This window comes from Prionailurus bengalensis, chromosome B1, assembly GCF_016509475.1.
Source record: "Prionailurus bengalensis isolate Pbe53 chromosome B1, Fcat_Pben_1.1_paternal_pri, whole genome shotgun sequence".
Lineage (NCBI taxonomy): Eukaryota > Metazoa > Chordata > Mammalia > Carnivora > Felidae > Prionailurus > Prionailurus bengalensis.
In genome coordinates, this window is record NC_057344.1 from 188,200,447 (window position 1) to 188,224,800 (window position 24,354).

The window sequence follows — 24,354 nt, forward strand, 5'->3', positions numbered from 1 at the left end:
TGAAGCTCTACTTTTCTTTCTAATTGGGAAAGTTGTATGGGGACACATTTAGTCTGGGTTTGGAGGAATAGATTGATATGGTTCCATCCACAGTCCCTTCTGTGTATAGCTCAGTTATTGATAGCCATCAGAATATAGAGATAGCTTTAAGGAATTCCTCCCACCCAAAACAATCTGATTCCCTGACATGAAGGTACAGGGCCAGAGGCCATATCACAATATGGGCAAAGGCACCCAAAACTGGAAATATGGAGGTTTCGGGGAAGAAACAAGGTTTGGAATATAAAACTACTAGCTGCTAGTCCGTGGTCTAAAATCACACATAGATGATGTGGTTTTGATGGAAACCCAATTATAATGGAAGTTACTACAGTTGTTATAATCTGAATTTTTGGTTCTGACTTGTAACTTAACATCCGAATTATTTCCATTGATATTTTTATTGCCGATCTTCATACTTTTTTTTATTCCATTAATTATCTGAATTTGCTCTTGGATCTTTAATAAATAAATTTAACGATAACAAAGGTACTGTGCCAGTATATAGTCATAAAAATCACTTGCTCTCTTTCTTTCTACATCCCCAAATATCTTAAATATCCTTCTAATATGCAATTAAAACGAGTACAGAGTTGGCTTCTGGAGAAGAGCATCAAAGGACCCCAAATTCTCAAACATTCTTTCATTTATGCTTTCCTTTGCTGTGGACTTCCTTATGTCTTGATGCAAATAGCTGCTTCAACATTACGAGGGTCCCAGCCACCAATAATTCCAATGCTCGTGTTTCTGCCTTATCATAGATTACCTAGTTGCAAGTCAGAATTCCATTTATTTCTTTATATTAAGACCTGGCTTTAATATTCTCACCTGGGGGGGGGGGGTCCCAGTGGCTATCTATTATTAAGTACTCTGATTTGCTCATGAAATCCTCACTTGAATATTCAACAAAACTTGAAGAAGTTAAGGTATCAGGATATGATGAAGTAGAAGGAGCACTGAGTTAGGAGTCCAGTACAGTCTTGAGAGCTGGGTGGCCTTGAATAATGCATATAATCTCCTTCAGCCCCAGTTTCCCCAGCTATAAAACTAGGGTGGGACCAGTTATCATTTTAGATGTCCTCCTGTTAAAACATTCTGAAATTTGATTTCCCAGGCTGCTTTTGGGAGCATCCATTTGCTTCCATCCTGGCAAGCAGAGGCCAATGCTATTATAACCTGACAGCTGGAGAGATAGACAAAGAATAAAAGCTGCCCTAAGTGTTCCTGATCCTCCTTTTTTGTAAATAAATGAAAAGACTTCATTTTCCAGAGCAAATCCTGAGTTGCAAATGCCATTTTTTTTTTCTTCATGGGGAGGTAAAAAAAAAATTAGCATTTAAAAATATGCCAGCATGTAACATTTCGTTTGTTTCCATAATGTCTGATTTAAGGATAAAGATCTTTTTTTCAACACTGAAAGCAAAACCTCCTAATTCATCTGGCTTACGGGATCATTTACATATCCAATGGAACATTTATTTTATCTGACCAGAATTGAAGATGATACAACATTCTCGGCTGAGATTAAAAATATATAAGGATGGAATATTGATGGCAACACACAATATAGAGGAGAACAGCCCAGATGATGCACCGAGGATGATAAGAATGAAATGGTTCCTAGCTAAGTGAAATCATAACCTCAAAAGATATAGATTAATGACAGTGGTTTCTAAGATTGAAAAAGGAGAGGCAAGGATAAAAGAGGAATAAATTTAAGCATTTCAACAAAGGATGGGGAAATTTAAAGGATAATGTTAATTGAATTATGTGTTGTAACCAGATAATACTCCATTATACAGAGATGAAAGCCACGGTCATATCAAACCATCTAGTCGAAAGATGTCAACTTGAATCTGCAAGGGTTATTTTTAAAGTGGCAGACTCTAATATGAGTCTGAATTTCAGGAGTACAATTTTAGTTTAAGCTTATTAATTTATAATGGTGATAAACTTAGTTTGATTGCTCAGTAACATATATCCAGATTTATGACAACACTGGGATAACTGAATGCGTTGTTACTTTTCATCTAGAATTCATTGATTTGTTTTGTGTCTATTTACTGAGGTCTCCTATGTGTCCATAATCCCAAGTGGCCCATAGGGCCCGGTTTTTTCAAACTTCATTCATTCAACTAACCTTTCCTAAGTACCTTCTGTGTAGAAAGTATTGTGCTAAAGTTCAGAGCCTAAAGGACATTAACGCACTTTTTGAGGACAGGAGCCGTATCATTTTCACATGCCTAGCAAGAGGGCCGGACCTAATTTTTGTCACTGGTGAATATTAAAACAAACAGAACATTTAAGGGAGGCAAATACAAAATCAAATAATATTTTACATGTCTACAACCATGAACTAAAGAAGTTGGAAGAGATCTTATATGTCATTGGATCTAATGTTTCCTAAGTTTGTTTCATGGAATAAAAGTAATGGATGTTACTAAAACAAAAGGGGGTGGGAGATTCCTTCGTCAAGTAAGTCTGGAAGGCAGCAGTGCCCCACCACTATGCCACCAATGCTGCTCTGCTCACGTCAACTAAGTTTGGAAAAAAACTGACTCAAGCAAGTTTCTTCTCAAAGACTTTGACATGCCAGAATTTTGTCTTTATCTCAAAATCAGATATAGCACATAACATCTCCAACTGTGTTCATCCAGGAGGCACTTTTGCAGAGCCACATCTCCTGAAGACAACGTTCTAACCTTGGAAAAGGATCAAGTGGTCCATTTTCCTGGTTTCAGCCCTTAATCCCAACCACCTTTCATCTAGCAAGAAAGAACTTTGTCCCTCTGCTTAAATAATTCTGTGAAGAAGTGATTCATCCTACTTTTTGAACAGACTGTTTCTATAGTTGGACAGCCTTAACCCCCCATTAGAGATCTTCTGCAACTTGAGCTGAAATCACCTCACAGTCCACTGAGAACAGGTGTCAGCAAACAATGGTCTGCAGGAAAAATCTGGCCTATTGTTTACTTTTGCATGGCCCTCAAGTTCTCAAGATAAGAATGGGCTGTACATTTTTTAAAGACTGTAAAATAAAAAATAAAGAAGAATACACAATAATGATCACATGTGGCCCACCCAGCTTAAAATATTTACAATCTGGACCTTTACCAAAGAGTTTGCAGACTTGTGCCCTAAAGTAGTAGTTTCCAGACTTTGAACATGCACTCTGTAGCAAGCAACCTCAAAAGTAGTCCCAAAGGATCCCTGCATCCTTGTGTTCAAGTCTTTGTACAATCTCTCCCCCTTGAGTATGGGCTGGATTTAGCAATTCACATTTATTCTATTCTATTCTGTTCCATTCCACTCTATTCAACAGACTTGCTTCTATTTTGTTGTGTTGAATAGAATGTGGCAAAAGTGATGGAATGTCTTTTCTAAGATTAAGTTATAAAAAGACTGGCTTCTGACCTGAGTGCTCTCTTGCCCTCTCGCACTCGTCTACTCTGAGGGAAGCCAGCTGCCATATTGTGAAATACCGCCATATTTCCTACTCTATAAAAGGGCAAGGAAAGCAGGAAGTCCTCCAGCCAACAACCAATGAGGAACTATGGCTTCCAGTCCAATAGTCTAGTCTTCAAGGAACTGGATTCTACCTACGACCAGGTAATTGAACTTGAAATGCATCCTCCCCCAGTTGATCCTTCAAACATGATTACAGCACTGGCCAACAGCTTTATTTCAAGTTCATGAGAGACCTTGGGCTAGAAGCAGCCAACTAAATTATACCCATATTCCTGATCCATAAACACTGTAAGATAATAAATGTTTGGTGTTTTAAGATGTCATGTTTTGGGATAATTATTACCTAGCAATAGATAAGTAACATATATTCCCATCAGAAAAAATTTTTTTCAGTGTGCTATCCCAATGTATGTATATTTACTTATGAATTATAAACATGCATTCCTATAAAATTGACTTTAATTACTAGGAAAGCTTACATTCTTTAAAATTTTTAAGTAAAAATACAGGGAATTTTTAATAACCTTTTATGGGTATGGACCCTACTGGATTGGTTTGTCCGTCCCCTGATGTGTCCACATCTACTTTGAAGAACAATGTGATAGAATAACATACAATATCGTACTAACACAAGCACTCCCCAAAGTTGTAAACATAACATTTTATTTGTATGATCACTATATGCTTTCAATAGAATCAGATTTTTCTGTCTAAAATAATTTATTTCTTCAGAAATGTTAGTTCTTCATTCATGCTAATCAGTGGACAACTCATCACAGATGTCACCTTGGAAACCTATACTTAGGTCTGTAGAAAATTTCAGATGTCTGAGAGAATTTGTTCCTGTCTTAAGGGTTGCTTGGCCACTGAAGAGGAATGTTAACAGCTGTGGGAGAAGCAATTAGTGTCCATTCTATCCTGATTGACAATTCTGTAAAATGCCCAGTAGCATTTTCTATGGCTTTACAAAATGGCGACCTTCTGTTTCAGAGTGCTGGGTAGCTATTGAGTTCCGGGTACAGTTATCATCTTGCAGATGCCCCATGTGGCTTCCAATTAGAGAACTGGGCCTAATTTCACTCCCCAACCAGACTGAAATATAAAAGAGACAGATAAGACCTTCAGAGTGAGGCATGGACAGAGATTTCAGGCAAGCAGAATACATGAATATCAACTTTTAGGACCATTCAATTAAAAATGCAAAAGCAGAGCTCTCTGAGAAACTGGGAGACTCTGGATGAAAGGAGAGAGATTAGTGAGAACCCTGCAATGAATGCTCTGTTTTCATACAATGCCCTAATCAGGAGGACAAGTGGCAGTTGTTAAGAAGCAGTGAGATTCAGAACAATGCCTTTCCCCGGGAAGTAGTCACTACAAAACAAGAGCTGTAGTAGGACAATACTGACTTGTACACATGAAAAAGAATAATTACTTTAAGACACTATGCTCCACATTTGGGAAGCTTCCCTGGCCCAAAAAAAAAAAAAAATACTAGAAACTGGAAAGTAGTGGGTTATTTTTCCCTTGGCCTCCGAACTTCCTATTTTTGTCACTATGCATTTCATATTATCCCAATTATCTAAGTTAGTGCATTAATACAGAAATACTATGATCTTCCATTTTCCCTAATTAAGACTATTAGGAAGACATTTTATGCTCTTATTTTTTTAATGAAATTCAATTTAAAGTCACTGTATCAGATCTTATTAGCTGCTACATTATAACATATAATATTTCATTGGGGGCAAAGTGCCTAAATCAAAAATTAGATCCAAACTTCAAAAATACAAACTATGATAGTAACATAGTCATGGTCCTTTGCATATATTTCATCCTGTATAAAATAAAACTTTCCTTGTGTCAAGTTTTAATCAAGAATGTCCCCAGGAAATACTATGCCATGGAAGATCTAGGAAGAAATTGTACCATTCCATCTTTTGAATAATAGAGGGTCCAAATTAAAGATTGTGAATATTTTAAGGACAGTCTAAGAGGTGAGTAAAGGAGTTGAGACACCCTATATCTTTTTTTTTAAAGAAAAATGGGAAAATTTCATTTAGTTAATACAGCAAGTGTATTGAAGTGTTAACTGCATGCTAAGCATGAAGCTGATCATCGTGGTATAGGATAACGTACTGCAGGAAGATATCTCCAGTATCTAGCACATAGTAGTTGCTCAATACAAGATTTTTGAATAAATGGTAAATACCTTACTGTCTTCCCATGAAGGAACATACAACCTACTTGGAATTAATAGGCATTACTTCATGTAATTTTCACCCTATATCTATGAGAAATGAAATATTTTTAAGCTAATTTTTAAAATGTTTTAAGTTTATTTATTTACTTTTGAGAGAGACAGAAACAGCAAGAGTGGGGGAGGGCAGAGAGAGAGAGGGAGAGACAGAATCCCCAGCAGGCTCTGTGCTGTCAGCGTACGTAATAGGTCAACTTATAAAATATCAGAAAGCTTACTGCATATAAGTTCGGCTTAAACTCACCTTTCGTGAATAATTGAGATAAAAGCTTATGTAGTCCCCTATTAGGATTATCGGAAATTACTAACCACCCTATCTCACTTCTGTAACTTCGCCTGCTTGCTGAATAGGTAACTTACTTAGGTTGCAAAATGCCCCCCCACCCCTTCTACCAAGATCTGGCCTAGGCAAGACCAACATGGAAAAAGTCACAAACTCACTGCCCCACGGTATCTTAGGTGTCTAACTATGATTGGTCATTTTAAACCCTCTTAGGACAAAGAACTTTAAACTGATAGGGTCCTGCCAAAACTAACGTCTGTGTGTCACAATATAATTGGCCACCATGAAATGCTATAAATTGTAACTGGTTAACTAAATAATGAGGTACTCTGACTTGCTAAAATTCATATAAACTCACTGCTACCTTTGTTCGGGGCCATTCTCTGCACTTTTCTCCTTAAGATCAGGAGATCAGGTTTGGCCCAGCCATGAATAAAATCTTGCCTCGCTTTCTATTCGGCATCTGGCAGGTTTTCCTCGACAGCACCCTGTTTCACATAGAGCCCGATGCGGGGCTCACACCCACGAAACCGTGAGATCATGACCTGAGCCTAAACCAAGAATCAGATGTTAAGCTAATTTTTTAAATGAAGAAACTGAGGTTCTGAATCTCAAGGTCAGATAACTAGAGAACAGTGGAACAGACTTCAACCCTGTCTGTCTGACTCTGGAGTCCAGGTAATAACTTGGTATCTTCAGCCACTGATGTTTTGCTCTTCTGAGAGATAAGGACTGCCCTCAGTGATCTCCTGCTAGTCCTTCAGTCCTGGACTCTTGCTAATGTTTTCTTCTCTTGTCTATTATTCTCCCTTAGAAATGATACAAAATAACAATTCAGTTTCCTGCGGGAAATCTTCCAGCCGTAATTATTAAAACACAAGTAAACATGTACCTTTGAAGCTTGAGGGAAAACCATATTTCAAGTCAAACCTTGGGGGCTACCTGGAAAGCCACTTGGCATGTACCCAAAGCTCAGAACAACCACCTCCAGGACAACTGATACTCAGGGATGTTTTCTTTGTCATTGCTGGACAGGAGGGACCTTTCTCAATGATTTTCTGTCACCACATGAAAGTGATAAGTTCTATGAACAGTTTAATGGCCAAATAAAGGATTTCTGGATAACCCCATAGAGGGGATTCTCAATTTTGCTGTGCTCCCAGTACATCTCACAGATATGCTTCGAGGACACATCGATGTTCAAATTTCCACCAGGGCTTGGAATTGTCTATTTCTCTTGGAACAGCTCAGCACTGGCAGGGTTCAGCTGAGACTAAGGATAAAGCACCTTAGGAAGTTGACAGTCAATAAAATACGGGGCCTTGTTTTGAGCTGATGGGAGCAAAAAGGTTTTTTATTTAAGGTCTGACTTTTTAAAGCCTTAATAAATTTGAATAAAAGAAACGTAAAATGGGTAAAATATGCCAGAAAGTAAAAATGACCACTGGGATTCCTCAACCAATAGGGACAAGTGGTTTCGCACAGCCACAATAGCTTCTTGCCTGATTTTCATTTTTGTTTTTGTTTTTACAACATTACTTTAATTATACCATTCCTCCTTAATACTCCCTCACTCTTGAAGGAGGTTAAACAACTCTTGGCCAACAGACTTCATTCATTCACCCAAAATCAAATCTGACTGAGAAAAGGGGCAACTCTGAATCCCAAAATATTGACAGATTTCCAACTGTAAAAAAAGGCAGGAACTTCTGGAAACACCACAGAATTGGTCACACCCACATTTCTGTAATGTCTGATCTGTAGCATATCGTTGGTCTATACCGAATTCTTCCCACAAACATGGCTGTTGGAGGTTAGAGGTTTGCTCTTCGCATGCGCTTCGGACATCTTACTCAATCTTTGCACCCCTGTTTGTCAGAGACACTAGATAGAGGTGAATGATCATCATGAGAATTAAGCAAAAGTTTTAAATCTCAGAAATTCTTTTAAATCGCATCGGGTTTATGGGGTCCCTGGGTGGCTCAGTCGGTTGAGCCATTGACTTTGGATGAGGTCATGATCTCATGGTTTGTGAGTTTGAGTCCTGTGTTGGGCTCTGTGCTGACAGCATGGAGCCTGGAGACTGCTTCCAGTACTGTGTCTCCCTCTCTCTGCTCCTGCTCACTCTCTCTCTCTCAAAAATAAATAAAACATTTTTTAAAAATTAAAACAAACAATAAATCTCAAAAGTTTACAAAATGCTTTCAGATATACAATTCAATCCTTGTAACAACTTTGTTATGAGAACATGCATTCTACAATGAGGGAAGAAATTTGGAGATGTTCAATGACAAGATTAAGATGATCAAGGCATTTAAACAGTGGTGCTGGGAATCTACTTAGCTCTTCTGATTCTTAGGCCAATACTCCTTCCAGCTCTCCATCACTAAGGTTAGTTGACTCAATGGCATACACCAAGGGCTCTCAACGTGAGGAGAGTCAGCAGCAGTGTCTGGCCACTCATGAGACATGCAAATTCTCAGGTTTCTCCCCCAGACCCACTGAATCAGAAATTCTGGGACAGGGCCCAGCAATCCATGTTTCTACAACTTCTCCGGGTGATGCTGATGGCTGCTAATGTTTGAGAACCACTGGCATACAGTTCCTACTTATGGTATCATGAAGTCATCTCAGAAACAGACCTTATATCAGTCGTCCTTCTTAAAGCTTCCAGAAGACTTGAAAGCCAGAAGGGAGCAGAATGTTTAAAGCTTAACCATACAATGCAGGTGCTGTGGCCTTTACTGGAAGATTTTCTCCCCCTAATCTCTATCATTTGGAGATAAAGGAAATGGTTTTCATTTCTTGAAGTCAAGATCATCCAACTACTCAATTTTGTTAGAGTAAAAAAAAAAAAAAAAAAGATCTTTATTCTATGGAAATCCTTTCTCAAGGATCTTCAGTTCCTTCTCAGTCTGCCCAGGACAATGGTTTTATCCAATTCATGGGCAGCCAAAAAGAGTGACTACTTCTCCCCACCACTCACCCACTCCAGGCACACTGTAAATGCCGACTCTTTCAAGGGCTTTATTCCAGTGTATTTTAAAGTGTGCATGTCTTGGATTTCATCGAGAAAAAAGAAGGGAGGTGAGGCTCCCCTGTCATATGCTCCATAGCATCTGTACTTCTTCACAGTGCTCATCACATTTCTAATTACTTGTTCAATGTCACTGTCTAATTACTTGTTCCCCACATGTTCTCTATTAAGACTTTTAGAGGCCCTAAGCTCTGACACGATAATGGTGTCTCCTCCAACACCATATGGATTTTGAAATTAGGGAAAAAAATCAAAACTTTCAAATAAGTTTAAGGTGTCCAACAGGTTTTCATATTGCCCATGATGACACTTCAATACTTTACATCAAATATCGTAGACTGAGCATAAGTTTTTAAATTAGGGAGGAGGGTGACTCTTCCTTTGTGGGTGTCCCAAGCATGGGGGTCTTCATGTTGGGTAAGCCAGCCCCATTTCTATCCAAATTGTACATTTCATGAGGATCAAGCTACATCTGTCTTAGTCACAGTGTAGTCCCACTGCTGGCACAATGTCTGAGCCAAGATAGGCTCTTAAGAAAGGTCTGATGAAAGAATAGGAGCGTGAGTGAGTGAGTGAATCAGTGGATGGATGGAGCAAGAGGAAGGCAGTGAGGTAGAAAAGCTAAGGTGACAGGGAGGGAAGGTGAGGGAAAAGTGAGGGTAGAGATGAGGCAGGAAGGGAGAGAGGGCAGAAAAGCAGATGACAATAAATCCAGTTCGTTACTATCTTAATTCTGCTATAGTTTAAGAGAGATGTACTGGTACTAAACTCCCTAGCCTACTGCTAGAGCTCAAAGAATCATCTGTTTCATTACTGCTTAATTCTAGAATAAATGTTGCCATCATCCTCTTATAGAATTATGAACTGTGTCTTTATTTACTTACACGGCACAATTTTCAAATACGTGACAGCCCATTGCTCATGTCTTTGTCATGGAATTAGGGAAATGTAGCATAAGCTTTAAATTTGTAGCCGCTGTCCAATCAATGAGGAGGGCCCACCATGCAGATAGCTCTGTGATACATGAACTTAGCTATTCAACAGTTGCAGTCTTTGGGACTTTTTGATTTCTGTCACCCTGGAAAATGAACAGCATTTGTGCTGACAGCTTTTTTTCTTTCCCAATTCACCCCTTTCTAATGAATCTATTCTAAAGCATGTTACGCATTTAAATAAATTTTACACGCCATATCAAAACAGCAATATTAACAGTACTTGTCGCCACAATATCCCATGCAAATTACAGAGAACTTACACATGCAATACATTTAGCCAAAATGGGGCTTTTAGATGACAGCAATCTTATAAGGTGTCAACACACAGCAATGATATGCAGACCCTATTTTCTACTTTTTCCTGATGAGAACAAAAGTATGCTTTGGCACAGCATTCAAATTCATCAAATAAGCACCCAAGAACGGATTTATTGCACAGGCTAAAGTTGAGTAAAGAAGGCCCATATGCTGTGTAAAAAAGCTTCTATATCTTTAGGTCCCCAGATCCTAATGTGACAAGGATATTATTATCCACTAGAGTCATAAAGCCTTTTATAGAGATATTTCCCCCCTTAGCCCTGTTATTTTAATTTGTGCACAGATTTTAGCACAGGCAATTTCCCCCTGCAAGGGCTTTTCACTAATAGAATTATACTGTCTTAGCTCAAAATGGCCTTTGGTTCTTAGTCCACTGGGCTCAAAAGATTATTTTCTTGTGTGGAGAGCTCTCCACACCACCCGGGAGCCCACCATTATCTGTACCGAACACCCCAATCCTCTACATCCTCCAACAGGCTACACAGCTGGGCCCAGCATGAAAATGACAACCATTCAAAACTCCACAAGTTTATTTTCCTCTGGCTGGGCATCTCGGCTTCTGGACTCCCGTCAACACCATCACAACACATGCCTTTCAATAAAAAGTGATCCTAACAGGATTAAATGTAATTTAGAGTCAATAAGGAGAAGTTTGCCATTGGGCGGAATTATAATAGACAGTATGATCAGAAGGTAGAAAATCTGGAAGGGTTTCAGGGGTGCATTCTACTGTAAAAAAAAAAAAATGAAACAGAGCAGAGAAAAAAATTCATTCCCAGCCAAAACCTTTCACTAGTTCTATCTCTCACGCAAATCAATTCACAGTCTATTAAAGTAATAAGAACCATGTACTATCATTTACAGGGAGGAAAAAGAGAGAGGGAGAGAGACATTTACAGGAGAATGGAAAGGTAGTGTGATCTCTCTGCCAGTTCTCTGTTGCTATGTAACTAGTAAGTAAAATATTTTTGGTTCTATACAACATGGAGAGGACAAAGGGTGCATGGCGGCCACCACAGACTTACATTTGCTGCAGGACAGTTCCCAAATCATGACTTCACAGGCAGCAGCCTTGGGAAGGCTGTTATTTTTGGAGAAGGCAACCCTCCACCCCTTTTCAGGGTGGATCTAGAAAAGTAATGGGAGAATTGAACAGTGAAATGGACTCTATCCCAGGGAAGAATAATCCTCCACTGCAAGAAGAATGAGCTGCTTGCTCGGAGCTGCCTGTAGAGATGCCCATCACCAAAGCACTGCTTCAGTACAAATGGAAGAAACCAGGAAGGGAGATGGGCACGTTGCAAAAATGCATTGCCTGAAATAATTTCCCTAATTTCGAGTCTTCACATCACTATTAACAGAAAATAAGAGCTACCACTTATAAGACATTGTACTTACCACTTAATGGAGGAGTTTTTAAGTTATCTTGCCTGTGTCATCTCTCTTAATGCTCACTACAGTCCTAGAAAGCAGCTAGTTTTATTTTAATTCTCACTTCACAGATGAGGACAACCTTTTAGGTCCATCCACCATGTCACAAGTGTCAGGATTTCATTCTTTTTTATGGCTGAGTAATATTCCATTATTTATGCATGCCACATTTCTTTATCCACTCATCTATCAGTGGACACTTGGGTTGCTTCTATATCTTGACTATTGTAAATAATGCTGCAATAAATATAGGGATGCATATATCTTTTCAAACTAGGGGTTTTGTTTTCTTTGGGTAAATACCCAGTACTGGAATTACTGGATCTTAGGATGTCTTTATTTTTAATGTTTTGAGGAATCTCCATATTATTTTCCCCAATGGCTGTACCAATTTATATTTCCCACCAACACTGTATGAGGGTTCTCTTTTCTCCACATCATCGCCAACACTTGTTATTTCTTCTCTTTGTTATTTTAGCCATTCTGACAGATGTAAGGTGATACCTCATTGTGGTTTTGATTGTAAATGCAGCACCTTTATTACGGGAGTAGTCTTGTTTGGGTATATGCCATAGCTGGGAAAAGTAATCAGCTCATTAGAAGATAGATTCAAAAAGAAAATGGGCTGGATGAGTGCAGAAGCAAAGAAAATGTTTGGCATAGATGCTGGTAGTCTTAGAAAAAGAAGAAACTACACATCTACAACTTTGTGAAATGACTAGCTGTGGAGTATGGAAAATCCGCTGAAGTTTTAGAGACACGGGGGATTTCATATTCAAATGTTCCAGTTCGGTTAAATTATGTGTCAGGGTGTCTTATTGAAAATAACCAGGGTGCCAGGACTGATTCTGACACAACTCTATCAGGAAAGAATATGAAGTAGCTTTTTGATGTTTGGAAACACATGTATGGCTTGCATTTCTGGCTTTACTGCTCTATAGTTGAGACAAGTTATTTACCTTTTCTCCGCCTCAGCTTACTCATCTATAAAACAGGGATAATAACTACAATTGATCTCATTCGGTTCTTGTAAGGACTAAATGAGTCAATCCATATCTTAGGTTTCCATTGCAAATAAGAATTTGACTACCTAACATCCACTGCATCAATGATTTAATCCACATTTAAAAATTGCTTAGAATTGCCAGATATCATGCAAAAGGTACTGGAAATATTAAGATAAATAAGACCTCAAGTTGTTCACCATCTAGAAGGGCAGACAAATAAAAACATTATGTGCAGCAGAGATATAATATGTTGGTGATTACAGAAGAGATGTGGCAGTTAATTTTTAAATATCTCAAACCATAACAAGCACTTAAGACATATTTGTTGCCATGATGAGTTTAAAGTATCACCTAGATGAAGTGATGTGTATGCTTGCCATTTTTCATCAGTTGTACCATTGTTCCTTTACAGAGCCATCAGCGACTTATCTACCTCCATGACTTCAACATGCAATGAATCACTGTGACAGATGAAGTTTTTCTTTAAAAATATTTTCTAAGGGCACCTGGGTGGCTCATTCGGTTAAGCGTCTGACTTCGGCTCAGGTCATGATCTCACACTCCGTGAGTTTGAGCCCCGCATCAGGCTCTGTGCTGACAGCTTGGAGCCTGGAGCCTGCTTCAGATTCCGTGTCTCCCTCTCTCTCTGCCTCTCCCCGACTTGCACTCTGCCTCTCTCTCTCAAAAATGAAATAAAAACATAAGAAAAAATTTTTTAATCTAAAAAATATAAAAATATTTTCTAATAATAAAACAGAAGCTAACTAATGACAACTTAAGAGTAAATTATAAAGAAGAAAAAAGTAGCCTTTAAAGCACAACCCCAAGAGAGATAAAAGGACATGTCAAGACATTACCAGTGGTTATAAAATACAGCTGTGTTTTAGCTCAGTATATGTAGATTATAATATATGCTTATATCCAATATATTCTCAGAATATATTATTAACTCTTCTATGTACATTTTTAGAAACTTTTGGGGGGAATAATTTTAGATTTACAAAAGAGTTGTAAAAAGAGTACTGAGCATTTCTTACTTTCGTCACCCAGCTTCCCCTCATGTTAACCTCTTACATGACCATGCTTTATTTATTCAGCAAACCTAAGGAGTTCACATTGGCAAAGCACCATTAATTAAACTGAAGACTTTATTTGGATTTCCCAGTGTTTCCACTAATCTCTTTTTCTGTTCCAGGATCTGATCCAAGAGACCATGTTGCATTTAAGTTCCTGTGTACTTTTCATACATTAATCATAATTATATATTAACTTTTCATATATGCACTTCCTACCTTAAATAGAGCCCTCAACACATCAACTATATTCTGCTACAAGCAGCTTTCTAACTGGTTCCTACATCTTAATTTCTTGGCCATCTTTTGACATATTGCTTTTAAATCTTCACCATCCTGCTCAAAAATCTTTGACTTGTTCTACAAGAAAACCAAGACCAAGAACATCAGACTCTCCACATTCTAATCTTCCCACTCCTTCCCCAAGGTGAACTGGCCTGGGTGCTGCATCCCACACCAAAATTTCATGCTTTCCACTTCCATATCATTGCCTATATTACTCATATTATCATACTGTTTTTAATATTATATTATTTCCCTTGCCCATGAAGCCATATTTGCCCACCCCATTTAGCAGAGCTCACCCTACCCCTACTGTCTAGAAAATTCACCCAGCATCATCTGCTATCTTTTCTTTCTGGTTCGGCAACCAGACCATGAACTTCTTTGGAGAAGAGCTGTCTTGTGTGCATCGTTGAATGTCCACAATATATTGCACAGTTTAGTTTAATAAATATGTCCTAATTGGGATGCTGGGAACCTTATATTCTTTTTTTTTTTTTTAATTTTTTTTTCAACGTTTATTTATTTTTGGGAGAGAGAGAGACAGAGCATGAACGGGGGAGGGGCAGAGAGAGAGGGAGACACAGAATTGGAAACAGGCTCCAGGCTCTGAGCCATCAGCCCAGAGCCCGACCCGGGGCTCGAACTCACGGACCGCGAGATCGTGACCTGGCTGAAGTCGGACGCTTAACCGACTGCGCCACCCAGGCGCCCCGAACCTTATATTCTAATGATTATAAAAATAACGGCTATTTCCTATTTCTGGCCTGATATGTTAGGAGCTTGGAAGGTATTGCACCCCTCCTAACAAAACAACAACAACAACAACAACAACAACAAACCAAAAAATAAAAGCCAAGTTAGTAATTTTTCTTAGGTCAGAGAAGTGAGATCACAAGGAAAACCACTAACACAAAAATTGGAGAGAGAAAATCAGAGTGACAGTGAATCACCACTTACCAGAGCAGAAACCTGTGCAGGACATGGAGGTAGAACATAGAACCAGAGTTAGAAACATCTATGCTGTAATTGACAAATTGCTGGGGGATTAGTGTGAACAAGTCTGACAGTTACAAACAATGGTGCACACTAACCCTGCCCTTCCCGTGTTCTGGAAACTGTCTGAACAGGTTACATCTGTCAGATTACTTATGTCTTGCAAAAGCCTTATAAGGAGGCCATTTTCCAGATAGGAAAACTGAGGCACGGGGAGGTTCAGTAAGTGGCTTGGTTAGTAAATGTCAGAACCAAGATGTAAATCCAGGTGAATGGGCTCCAGAGCCCACATTCTTAATGATTACTCTATATTTGCCTCATACCAGGTACCAATAGCCTCTCAGACAAGGCCACATAAGCCAGTCATGGGTCAGATGACATTTACAGATACCAGGAAAACCTAGGGCAACAGACATTTACTGTCTACAAGAAACACTCATTAACTCTCACCACTGGGGACCGCTCTTCCCTGTGACCCTAGCCCAGTGCTTCTACAACATCTCCCCATCTCACCACTGCCACAATTAATAAGGTTTATTCTCACTTCATGAAGGCCACCATAAAGTGCCTCTATGTCAAATTTTCTTCTAATTTCATTCTTCAAGGCTCATCATGCTTTGTGCTAAGTACTATATCCCTCCCAGGACAACTAGAGCCTAAAATATTGTCATCGGTGATGAATATGTGTTCTCCAGGTAAGGTGTATTGCTAGTAATTAAACAGTATTAATTCCATCAGCTTTGATTTATTCTGCTCTCTCAGTAATGAAGCCCAGTATTCTATTTTCTCTCTGCCTAGCACTGAGCAATAGAATTGGTGTTTAAGGATTATCATATAAATCTACTTTTTGGTCAGTCAGTGTTGGGGAATTTTTTCAATATATTACAAATGTATTCATTATTCCCTCGTTCATAAAAATAATTAAAAGCTACGGCCGAACACAAATTCCCAGAGCACAAAAGCCTGACTGGCATGCTACTGCCAAATACCAAGGTTGGCAGCTTCTTAGTTTACGGGTTTCTTAATGAGAACTCGTACCTTCTCATTCAATAAAGGGCTTAGGTGGACATTTCCTCCTGGTGTTCACAGGAGTTATAAAACTAAAGCCCTACACATCAAAATGAAAATGGGCTACTGTTATTTTCTATATGTTTTTAGCAGTTCAGAAATAACTTACCCTAAAATAAAAACTATCCCCCAAAATCCGACAATTCTTGAAAAGTGATCCCCAGGATGTTAATAACATTCTCTTAAAAAAAAAAAAAAAAGCAAGGAAGGAGAAAGAAATACAAGTAGATCCAATCCATCATTGTGATATCCAAGTTTCTCCTTAGATAAAACAGACATAAAACATGTACTTTACAAGCCTCAGATGACCTTCAAGACATCTAAAGTACAGTATCTATGGATTTTTAAGAATAATTAACAACTCCTGTTTTTCCATTTAAAGAATCCAAGTTCTGTTTCTGTGACAGGCAAAAGCCAATCAATCTCGTTTTCAAATGCTAATACAAGCAATTAAAAATAACATTAATTAAAATACTGCAGAGGCTGTAGATTTTTGGTGGTGGAGTTTTTTTTTTTTTCCTTTACCTAAACTCGTGACAATTCTAATTTACAGGACTAATTGAGGAAGCACCCTTGGTTTGATCCATTTCTGGGACGAAGAGCTGGCCCCTGAAACCCAGCTGAGAGCTGCAGAAAGCCACCGCTCTGTGAGGAAGCCCGGGCACTGCAGCTGAAATGCGTATTTCACCTGGTACACCAAATGTGACAGATCGTTTTATTTACATCACGAATATTAATTTTCTGGTTTTGGTAACGAAAATGCAGAGCTCATTTGTATTGTTGTAAAACTTGTAAATATGCCCTGTAGGATAAGTAATATTCAAAACAACATCCTAATTAAAAGGAAAACTCAGTTGTCTTGCAAGATAATATAAGGAGGGCACATAAATTGTAAATAAGATACATGGTAAAAATGAAAAAGACAGTCTGGATAGGAGAGGAATGAAATAAGATTTGGAAATGTGCTTTTTAAATGAACACAAATTGTGAGATAATGTCTCATTGAACAATAAAAATAACAAAACAGTGGCAAAGATGTAATAGAATTTCCTATGTATACCATTTTAATCTTAATATAATTTTCCCCAGTGCATCCACGTTTATTGAACTACTACGACCATTTCTTTCTCACTCTGTCCAAAGTTACCGAGACAGTATTCTTTGTAAATAATTCCGATTATGAACATGAAAACGATCTAGAAATTGACCACAGTGCTTTTTTAAAAATGACATAGTGTCTGCTCAGGGCCAAAGGCCTTATGGGAATGGCAAAGTATGTATAGCTTTCTCAGGGAAGCAGAATGAGAACACAGAAGAATACATTCCCCATGTCCTCTCCATAAGACAACTCCACACCTTTGTTTCTTTTTCCCTTTATTCAAAAAAATGCAAAGGAGACTTCTATGACACCTGAGCCTGTGGTGTGCTGGACAGAGCACAGAGCTAATGCCAAAGAAGTGCCGGGTCCAGGAAACAAGTATACATGTGACTTGAGGAAAATCTACATCAGTGCATCCTCAGTTTCTCAGTCCGCAAATGGGGGTGATGATACTTGCCTGTTAGCTTCAAGCTTGATCACAAATGAATGTTGAGTAAATACTACTTAAATATGTAGGTGAGAGTCCAAATTCATTAAATATGAAAAGGTTTGCTGGTGTGGACACATGACGTCCAGAGGAAGCCCTACATCTACTACTGACCCCAACTGAGGAAGTTCAGCAAAATGTCCAATTCCAATCCAATGCCATATACATCTCAGATGTGCACACATGTCTTCTACTCGTGTAGGTCATTCAGTCTATGTGTGTATTTCATGGATGTCATCGATGTTCTTATAGATCTTAAATTCTTAAAAAATACTCAAAAGTATAGAATATGCTCTGCTTATTATTTTGCCCTCCATTTGATGTCACTGTGGAGTAGGAATTCGGTTTCTGCTGAACATCAGTTCAAATGCTCTTTCTGCCATTCACAGTCTAATTTGTTTTATTAATTTATTATTTTTCGAAGATAATTCATCAGACAAGAGAAAGATGTACTTGTTCACGCATTAAAAAAACATGTGCCAAACACATCAACAAATCCATTTTATTAAATGTGTTATCAATTAATCCCTTTGTTGAAGAGAATGCATAACTGTATAATGTGACTAACTTTTAATTTTGACTTTTTATACTAGATTAAACAGTAGAAAAATTATGGACCACATGAAAAAGTACCTACAAAGCAAACAATAACTGACATAACCAGAAAAACTAGGTTCACAAACAAGTATTCTTATAATAAGTGGTCTTGCTGTTAGAGCTGCAAATCACGAGCATGCTATCTTTATAAATTTTGCATTGTTTTTTTCTAGAAAAATTCTAAGGATTTAAATTGAAGTTTCCTAGTCTATCTGATTTCTTAACATAAAAATCAATTTCCGTGGTTTTCTATTCTATTTTTTTTCAAAGCCTCATTGATCCACATGCAAATAGAGTAAAGGCCATCATTAAATACATCCCCAGGCATTACATATTCAGACTTTATAATCATGGATCAGCTGGTAGGAGATGATTACAAAGGCAACTTGAGATTGTCTGAAGGATCACCAAAGCAGACATCCTTTCCAAAAGCAAAGGCCTCTTCTCCAGCAGACATGGGACAGCCGTCTTTTATAGACTTTCCTTTAGTCCATTATTTCGGATGATCTTGGCATACTCCTTGGCTGATGTGTAAGGGACTCGAGGTCTAGCAGGATCCTCAAAATCAACGTGGAAGAGACCAAACCGGCTACTGTACCCTTGGGTCCACTCAAAGTTATCCAGAAGAGACCATGCACAATATAATTTAAGATTGACTTCATCAAGCTGGATAGCTGATTTTTGTTTCAAGAGAGAAAATAAAAGAAAGGAAGAAAAAAAGAAAGAAAATTGTCATCTCTGGGAAAGTTTTTTGAGAACTTCAAAATCATTGACAACCAGCATGGTATCTTTCTCCTGCAGGAGATCACAGAAAAAACTTCTAAATTCTCTTTTCCAATTTTCTTTTTTTTTTTTTAACCAAGTAGGGGCTCCACTCAAGAAGTTAAATTACATATCATTCTAATTATTTGGTTATTCACTCATTTTGATATGTGTTTTATTTGTCCATTGATTTAGTCAATAAATATCTTTTTAATATCTACTACTTTTCAGACACAGAGAAACACACACACACACACACACACACACACACACACACACAAAGAGTTTCTCTCTAGTACCTAGAATTATATTTATTCAAGACACTGCTCAGCTTCCAAGTGTAATCTCTAGATGATCCACAAAGTCCACTAGTAAGTTGGAAGAGATGATAAAAATAGGGCTGAAGAAGCCTTAGCCCTTGTGTCTCTATGACCAAACTGAGACATGTCTTATAATTCTGGAAACAGGACTCTAAAATGAAAAGGGTCAACACACCTCCCTGGTTATACATATATCTTAGACTGAGTAGGTACAAAAATGTGATGGCATCTCCTCTGCCCAACATCTAAACTTACAGTGGTGTTTAAACCCCCTAAAAGCCAAAATAATGGACCATCTCTCCCCCAAATACACTTGTGCACATATGCAATATTCTATATAATTTCATTTGTGGGTATCTGAAAGCCCATCCCTGGACTCTGTAGTGAGATACCAAAGCGTGGAGAATTTTCAAAGTAGTTTTACACTGATTCCCATCCTGTTAGGGAATTTAACTCACTTTTTAGTATTTTAAGTATTTCAATAAGTATTATTTTAGCATTAGGATTTAGTAATCAGCATTTTAATTTAATATCTTAAGTTTGGCAAAACTCTGGCATTGTATGAATTGCTGTATTGAATGTCTTTTTAAACCAGGATAAGTGAACTCTATTTATGGGATGCACTCATATCTATTTCCCAATGCGGAAATTAAATAAAAAGGCAAGTTTCCGTCATAAGATAGACATATTCCTAAATAAGTTGGGTAAAAAGGAACATTCATATGACATGCCAATTTTTAATGATATTAGGGATCACTCTCAACCAAAATGGCTCTTCTGGCATTGGCAAAGCAAGATCCACTCTATTTTTTTCTTTGATGTAAATCTGTGTTTGGGGGTTCTCTTAGAAGCACTATACTCATAAACTATTGCATATGTGTTGGTCTCCTAATCACCTTGGAATTTTTTTTTGACTATGGACACCCCCATAGACAAAAGGTTCCTGAGAAGTTAATTGATGCATAACCCCTCCACCTTTGTGCATGGAGGCATGCAAAGTGCTGTACTTAGAGAGCGCCTTATGAATGGTCTCAAGACAGGAATTAAGCCAAGCTAGATTGACTCCTTTTAAATAAAGTATGGTTGGAAAATGAAATACATAAGATTGAAGCACACCAAGTTTTGCAGGCATTAAAACATTTACAGATATCCCTTCTTCTACTTGTCCACATTACCATTCGTGTCGCCTCCCCACTGTCAACCACAACTGCAAAACACCAATATTTTAAAATCATTTTTTTAACTAATTTAAGTTCTAGATGGCATATATATAAGAATTAAAATAACTGAAACCAAATACCAGGCCAGAAAACAAAAATCTCCTGTGACTGCCTTAGAATTCAATCCGGAGACATGTAAGAATCTGCATTATTTTTTTTTTCTTATTTGCAGAACAACTGCCCAACACGAACGCCTGCCAGATATAAAGCCAGACAGTTTCTGAAAACACGCACAGTCCCACTGAACGTGCACAAAGGATTGATTCATGTGCTCAACCAAGGGATAAAGACGATGCCCTGCCTGCTTGAAAGGAAACAAAAAGGAAATGCTGACAATTTCATCGTTACCTGCCAGGAGTTCAGCTGCAGGTACTAAACTGCCCAGTGACGCTGGTGGGCGTAGCTGCATTTTCACTGCAGGAACATTCAAATAGAGAATCACCTGGCTGCTTAGGGCTGAGGAGTTAGCCTGCTGGATTCCTTCTCATTGTGCTACCACAGGGAAAAGTTACGAAACCATGCTAGAGCCTGGATGCCTCTGCTCTTCCAATCTCCTCTGGAACAGAGAGAGACCATCATCACATTTCTCGTCGGTGTGATTTAGCAGGGCCCAAATCTTAGTAGGGAAAAATCACTTCTGTGAGTTCACTTTCTTTCCTTAACCAGAGTTGCAGGCAAAGAAAACAGACTGACAGGGACTACGAATGGGTACAAAACACACGGGATAAAAACAACAAACATACAGAGCCAGAGTTTAGTTTTAGACAAAAAGGCCAGAGGAAAAGATCTCACAGTCAGCAAGTTGAACATAAAGATGCAAGGAGAAAAATATCTAAGACTTGCTAATATATTAACGTCTGAGTCAGGCTGTTCTAATTATAAGAACCATGTGCCAGTGTTATCCTACTCACACACACACACACACACACACACACACAGCCCAGTTTTAGTCAAAGTGGGAAGGCTGAGGGGAATGGTCCTTTATCAGACCACCCTAATTCTTTACAAGTTCAAGGGGTCCCCAAATCACCCTCAGTTTCAATAATTTGCTAGAACTCACAGAACTCAGTGAAACCTGTTATACTCACAGCTATGGTTTATTATGGCATCACAGCTATGGTTTATTATGGCAAAGGATACAAATTACCATCAGTCAAAGGAAGAGATGTACAGGTCAGAGACTGAGGGGCCCCAAACATGAAGCTTCCATCATCCCCTCCTCTAGGGGTCCTAGTATGGGCATGTGACCATACACACAAAGCACAGTCAATCAGAGAAACTCACTGGAGCTTCAGGTCCAGAGTTTTTATTGTGACTTCATTACTCTGGCATGATTGATTAACTGACTGTCCATGTGGATGAACTCAGACTCCAGGTCAAGTGACACTGTGTAACCCAAAGCCCCCACCTTCAATCACATGGTTGGTCTTTCTGATGTTACTAGCCCCTATCCTAAACAAGGGCATTCTGTCAGGTATGACATAGATTTTCTCCCAAAAGCTGAAGGCAAAGGCCAACCTGCTATTTGGGCAAAACCAAATTCTTTACTACACACACACATGCACACATATACCTATTTTAAAAGCTCATTATTTTATGCTCCTGGGCAGAATCTTCTCAAATTACTGGTTTACGAAGTGCCACGATTATGCCTGTGTTTGTCACATTACAAAAGGCTAATAATTGGGCACTCAGCTTCAGTGGGTTTTATTTCCTAACAGTTTATAAACAGAGATAGCCTTCGTTTTCAAGACTGCCTGAGACTATATAAGACATCCACGAACGTAGCACAACTGTTCAGCTGTCAAACAAACCACTAATCCACAGGCCCAAACTGCCATGGTGAGGACCAGTGGAAGGGATCTGTACAGTGTAAAAGGCAGCCACCTCACAGAAGAAAAATGGCAGAGATAAAGCCCCAGGAAGGAGTGAGAAGAAAAAATACAAGCCTCTAGATTTCCGTGTTTTGGTAATGGCAGACTACATTACTTGAGCAAGCCCTCCTAATGAAACAAGTAAGCATGCCGGATAGAATTTTAAAACCAAATCTTCAAAACAATGAAAAGCTGAAAATTTCATAGGGAATTACCTGGCCACAGCAGAACAAAGAAATTGAGATTGATGGGCATGGTAGCTACTTTCACCTGATGGAATTGTCTATTCTTAGGAAATCAGAATCTTTTCCTATTACCCAGGGTGAGGATAGGTGTCAAAGCCCAGAGACACATGGAGGGAAATCTGAGACCCCACACATAGAAAACTAAGATCCCAAAGGACAAAACACTAATACCTTAAGGGCAGGATGAGCCAGAAGCAAACCAGTCACTGGAAAGTTTCAAGTCACCTGGTGGTTCTGAAAACATCAAGTCTGGGTCTTGGATGGAAGTGATTCCGGACTGAAGTAACTCCAAGTGTCTGGAAGATTCATATTCAAATACTTTCTGAAGGGAGAGATCTATGTTCTAAGCCTTCAATTATTATCACAAATACTTTTAAGTATAATCATCAGCACATAATCAAATAATCAGAAAGACATGGGAAAATAACAATTAGAAAATCACTAAAATCAACAGACAACAGAAACAGACCCACAAAGAGCTCATTTATTAGCATTGTCACACTATAAAATAACGATGTTCACTATGTTTATACTGAAGAGATAAACTTGAAATATCTTCAAGGTTTATAGGGACCTATAAAAAGTGATGTGGCAGATTTGGAAAAGGAAACAGTAACACTTGGGTTTGAATCCCAGATGCAGCAGTTACTAGCCATGGGACTTCCAGTTTTTAATGGGTACAATATAGACACTAATATCTACTCCTGGGGCTGCTGTAAAGATTAAACAAGACAGCACGGACTCAGCACAACATATTGCCCATGTGGGTTTCTGTTGTTTTCCACTCTGGCCACCCCTCAGAAGAATACAGTATCCAAAGTAAACATATACCTTGGTGTGCCCTCTCCCCACCAATGCAGATATTTTGATGAAGTAGAAACTGGGTTTAAATGAGCATCTGGGACAATGTAAAAGAGGAACAGGAGTCACAAGAACAAACTTCAGTCTCAGAAACTGTAAGACTTAAGGGAGAGGCACAGACAGACTGTATAAATCTGAGGACAGGGGTCTTTACATCAGTTGACAAACTCCTTTCTTTTCTCCAGGGTGACATCTCCAAGTCACTGCCTGGCTTCCTGCCTCCCTGAGTCTCGAGAAGCAGTCTGGAGACCCCTATAATGCCGACTTTCAGGTGTCCAAGCTCTCAAACTTAAGAGTTGTTAGTTGAGCAGATGCATCCTGGGACTTACTTCGTGAACAGCAAATCTGATCGGAGGTATGGAAAAAACTAATAGCATGGGTCTGAGTCAAAATCCTTAAGTAGTGCATGGCTAAGTCTATGTCAGAAGTCCAAAAGGCAGGATGCAAAACAAGCTCAGATTCAAAGTCATTGAAATAGAATAAGAAGAGATCAAAGACAAAGGCAGGGTCTTGGGGAATGTCTGCAAAGGGTCATGGAGTATTTTCTATTTTCATTAACTTGTTGCCAAATATGTGGTATATAGAAGAATCTGGCTGATGTAAAGATATAGAGCCAAAGCAAACATCAAAATGAT

The 24,354-nt window shown here is 38.6% G+C and overlaps 1 protein-coding gene across 2 annotated transcripts in view; it reads right to left on the bottom strand.

The window, feature by feature from the left end:
• The window catches only part of LOC122478999 (cytosolic beta-glucosidase), a 132,091-nt gene that overhangs the window by 6,876 nt on the left and 100,861 nt on the right, over window positions 1-24,354 (bottom strand). The window contains exon 5 of one of the 2 annotated variants that reach the window (XM_043572872.1): window positions 18,318-19,111. The exons of the other annotated variant lie outside the window; for it this stretch is intronic. Within the exon in view, the coding sequence (XP_043428807.1) occupies window positions 18,909-19,111 (203 nt within the window). The 3' untranslated portion in view covers window positions 18,318-18,908. Of the gene's footprint in view, window positions 1-18,317; window positions 19,112-24,354 lie in introns of those variants that run through there. 2 annotated transcript variants of the gene reach the window in all.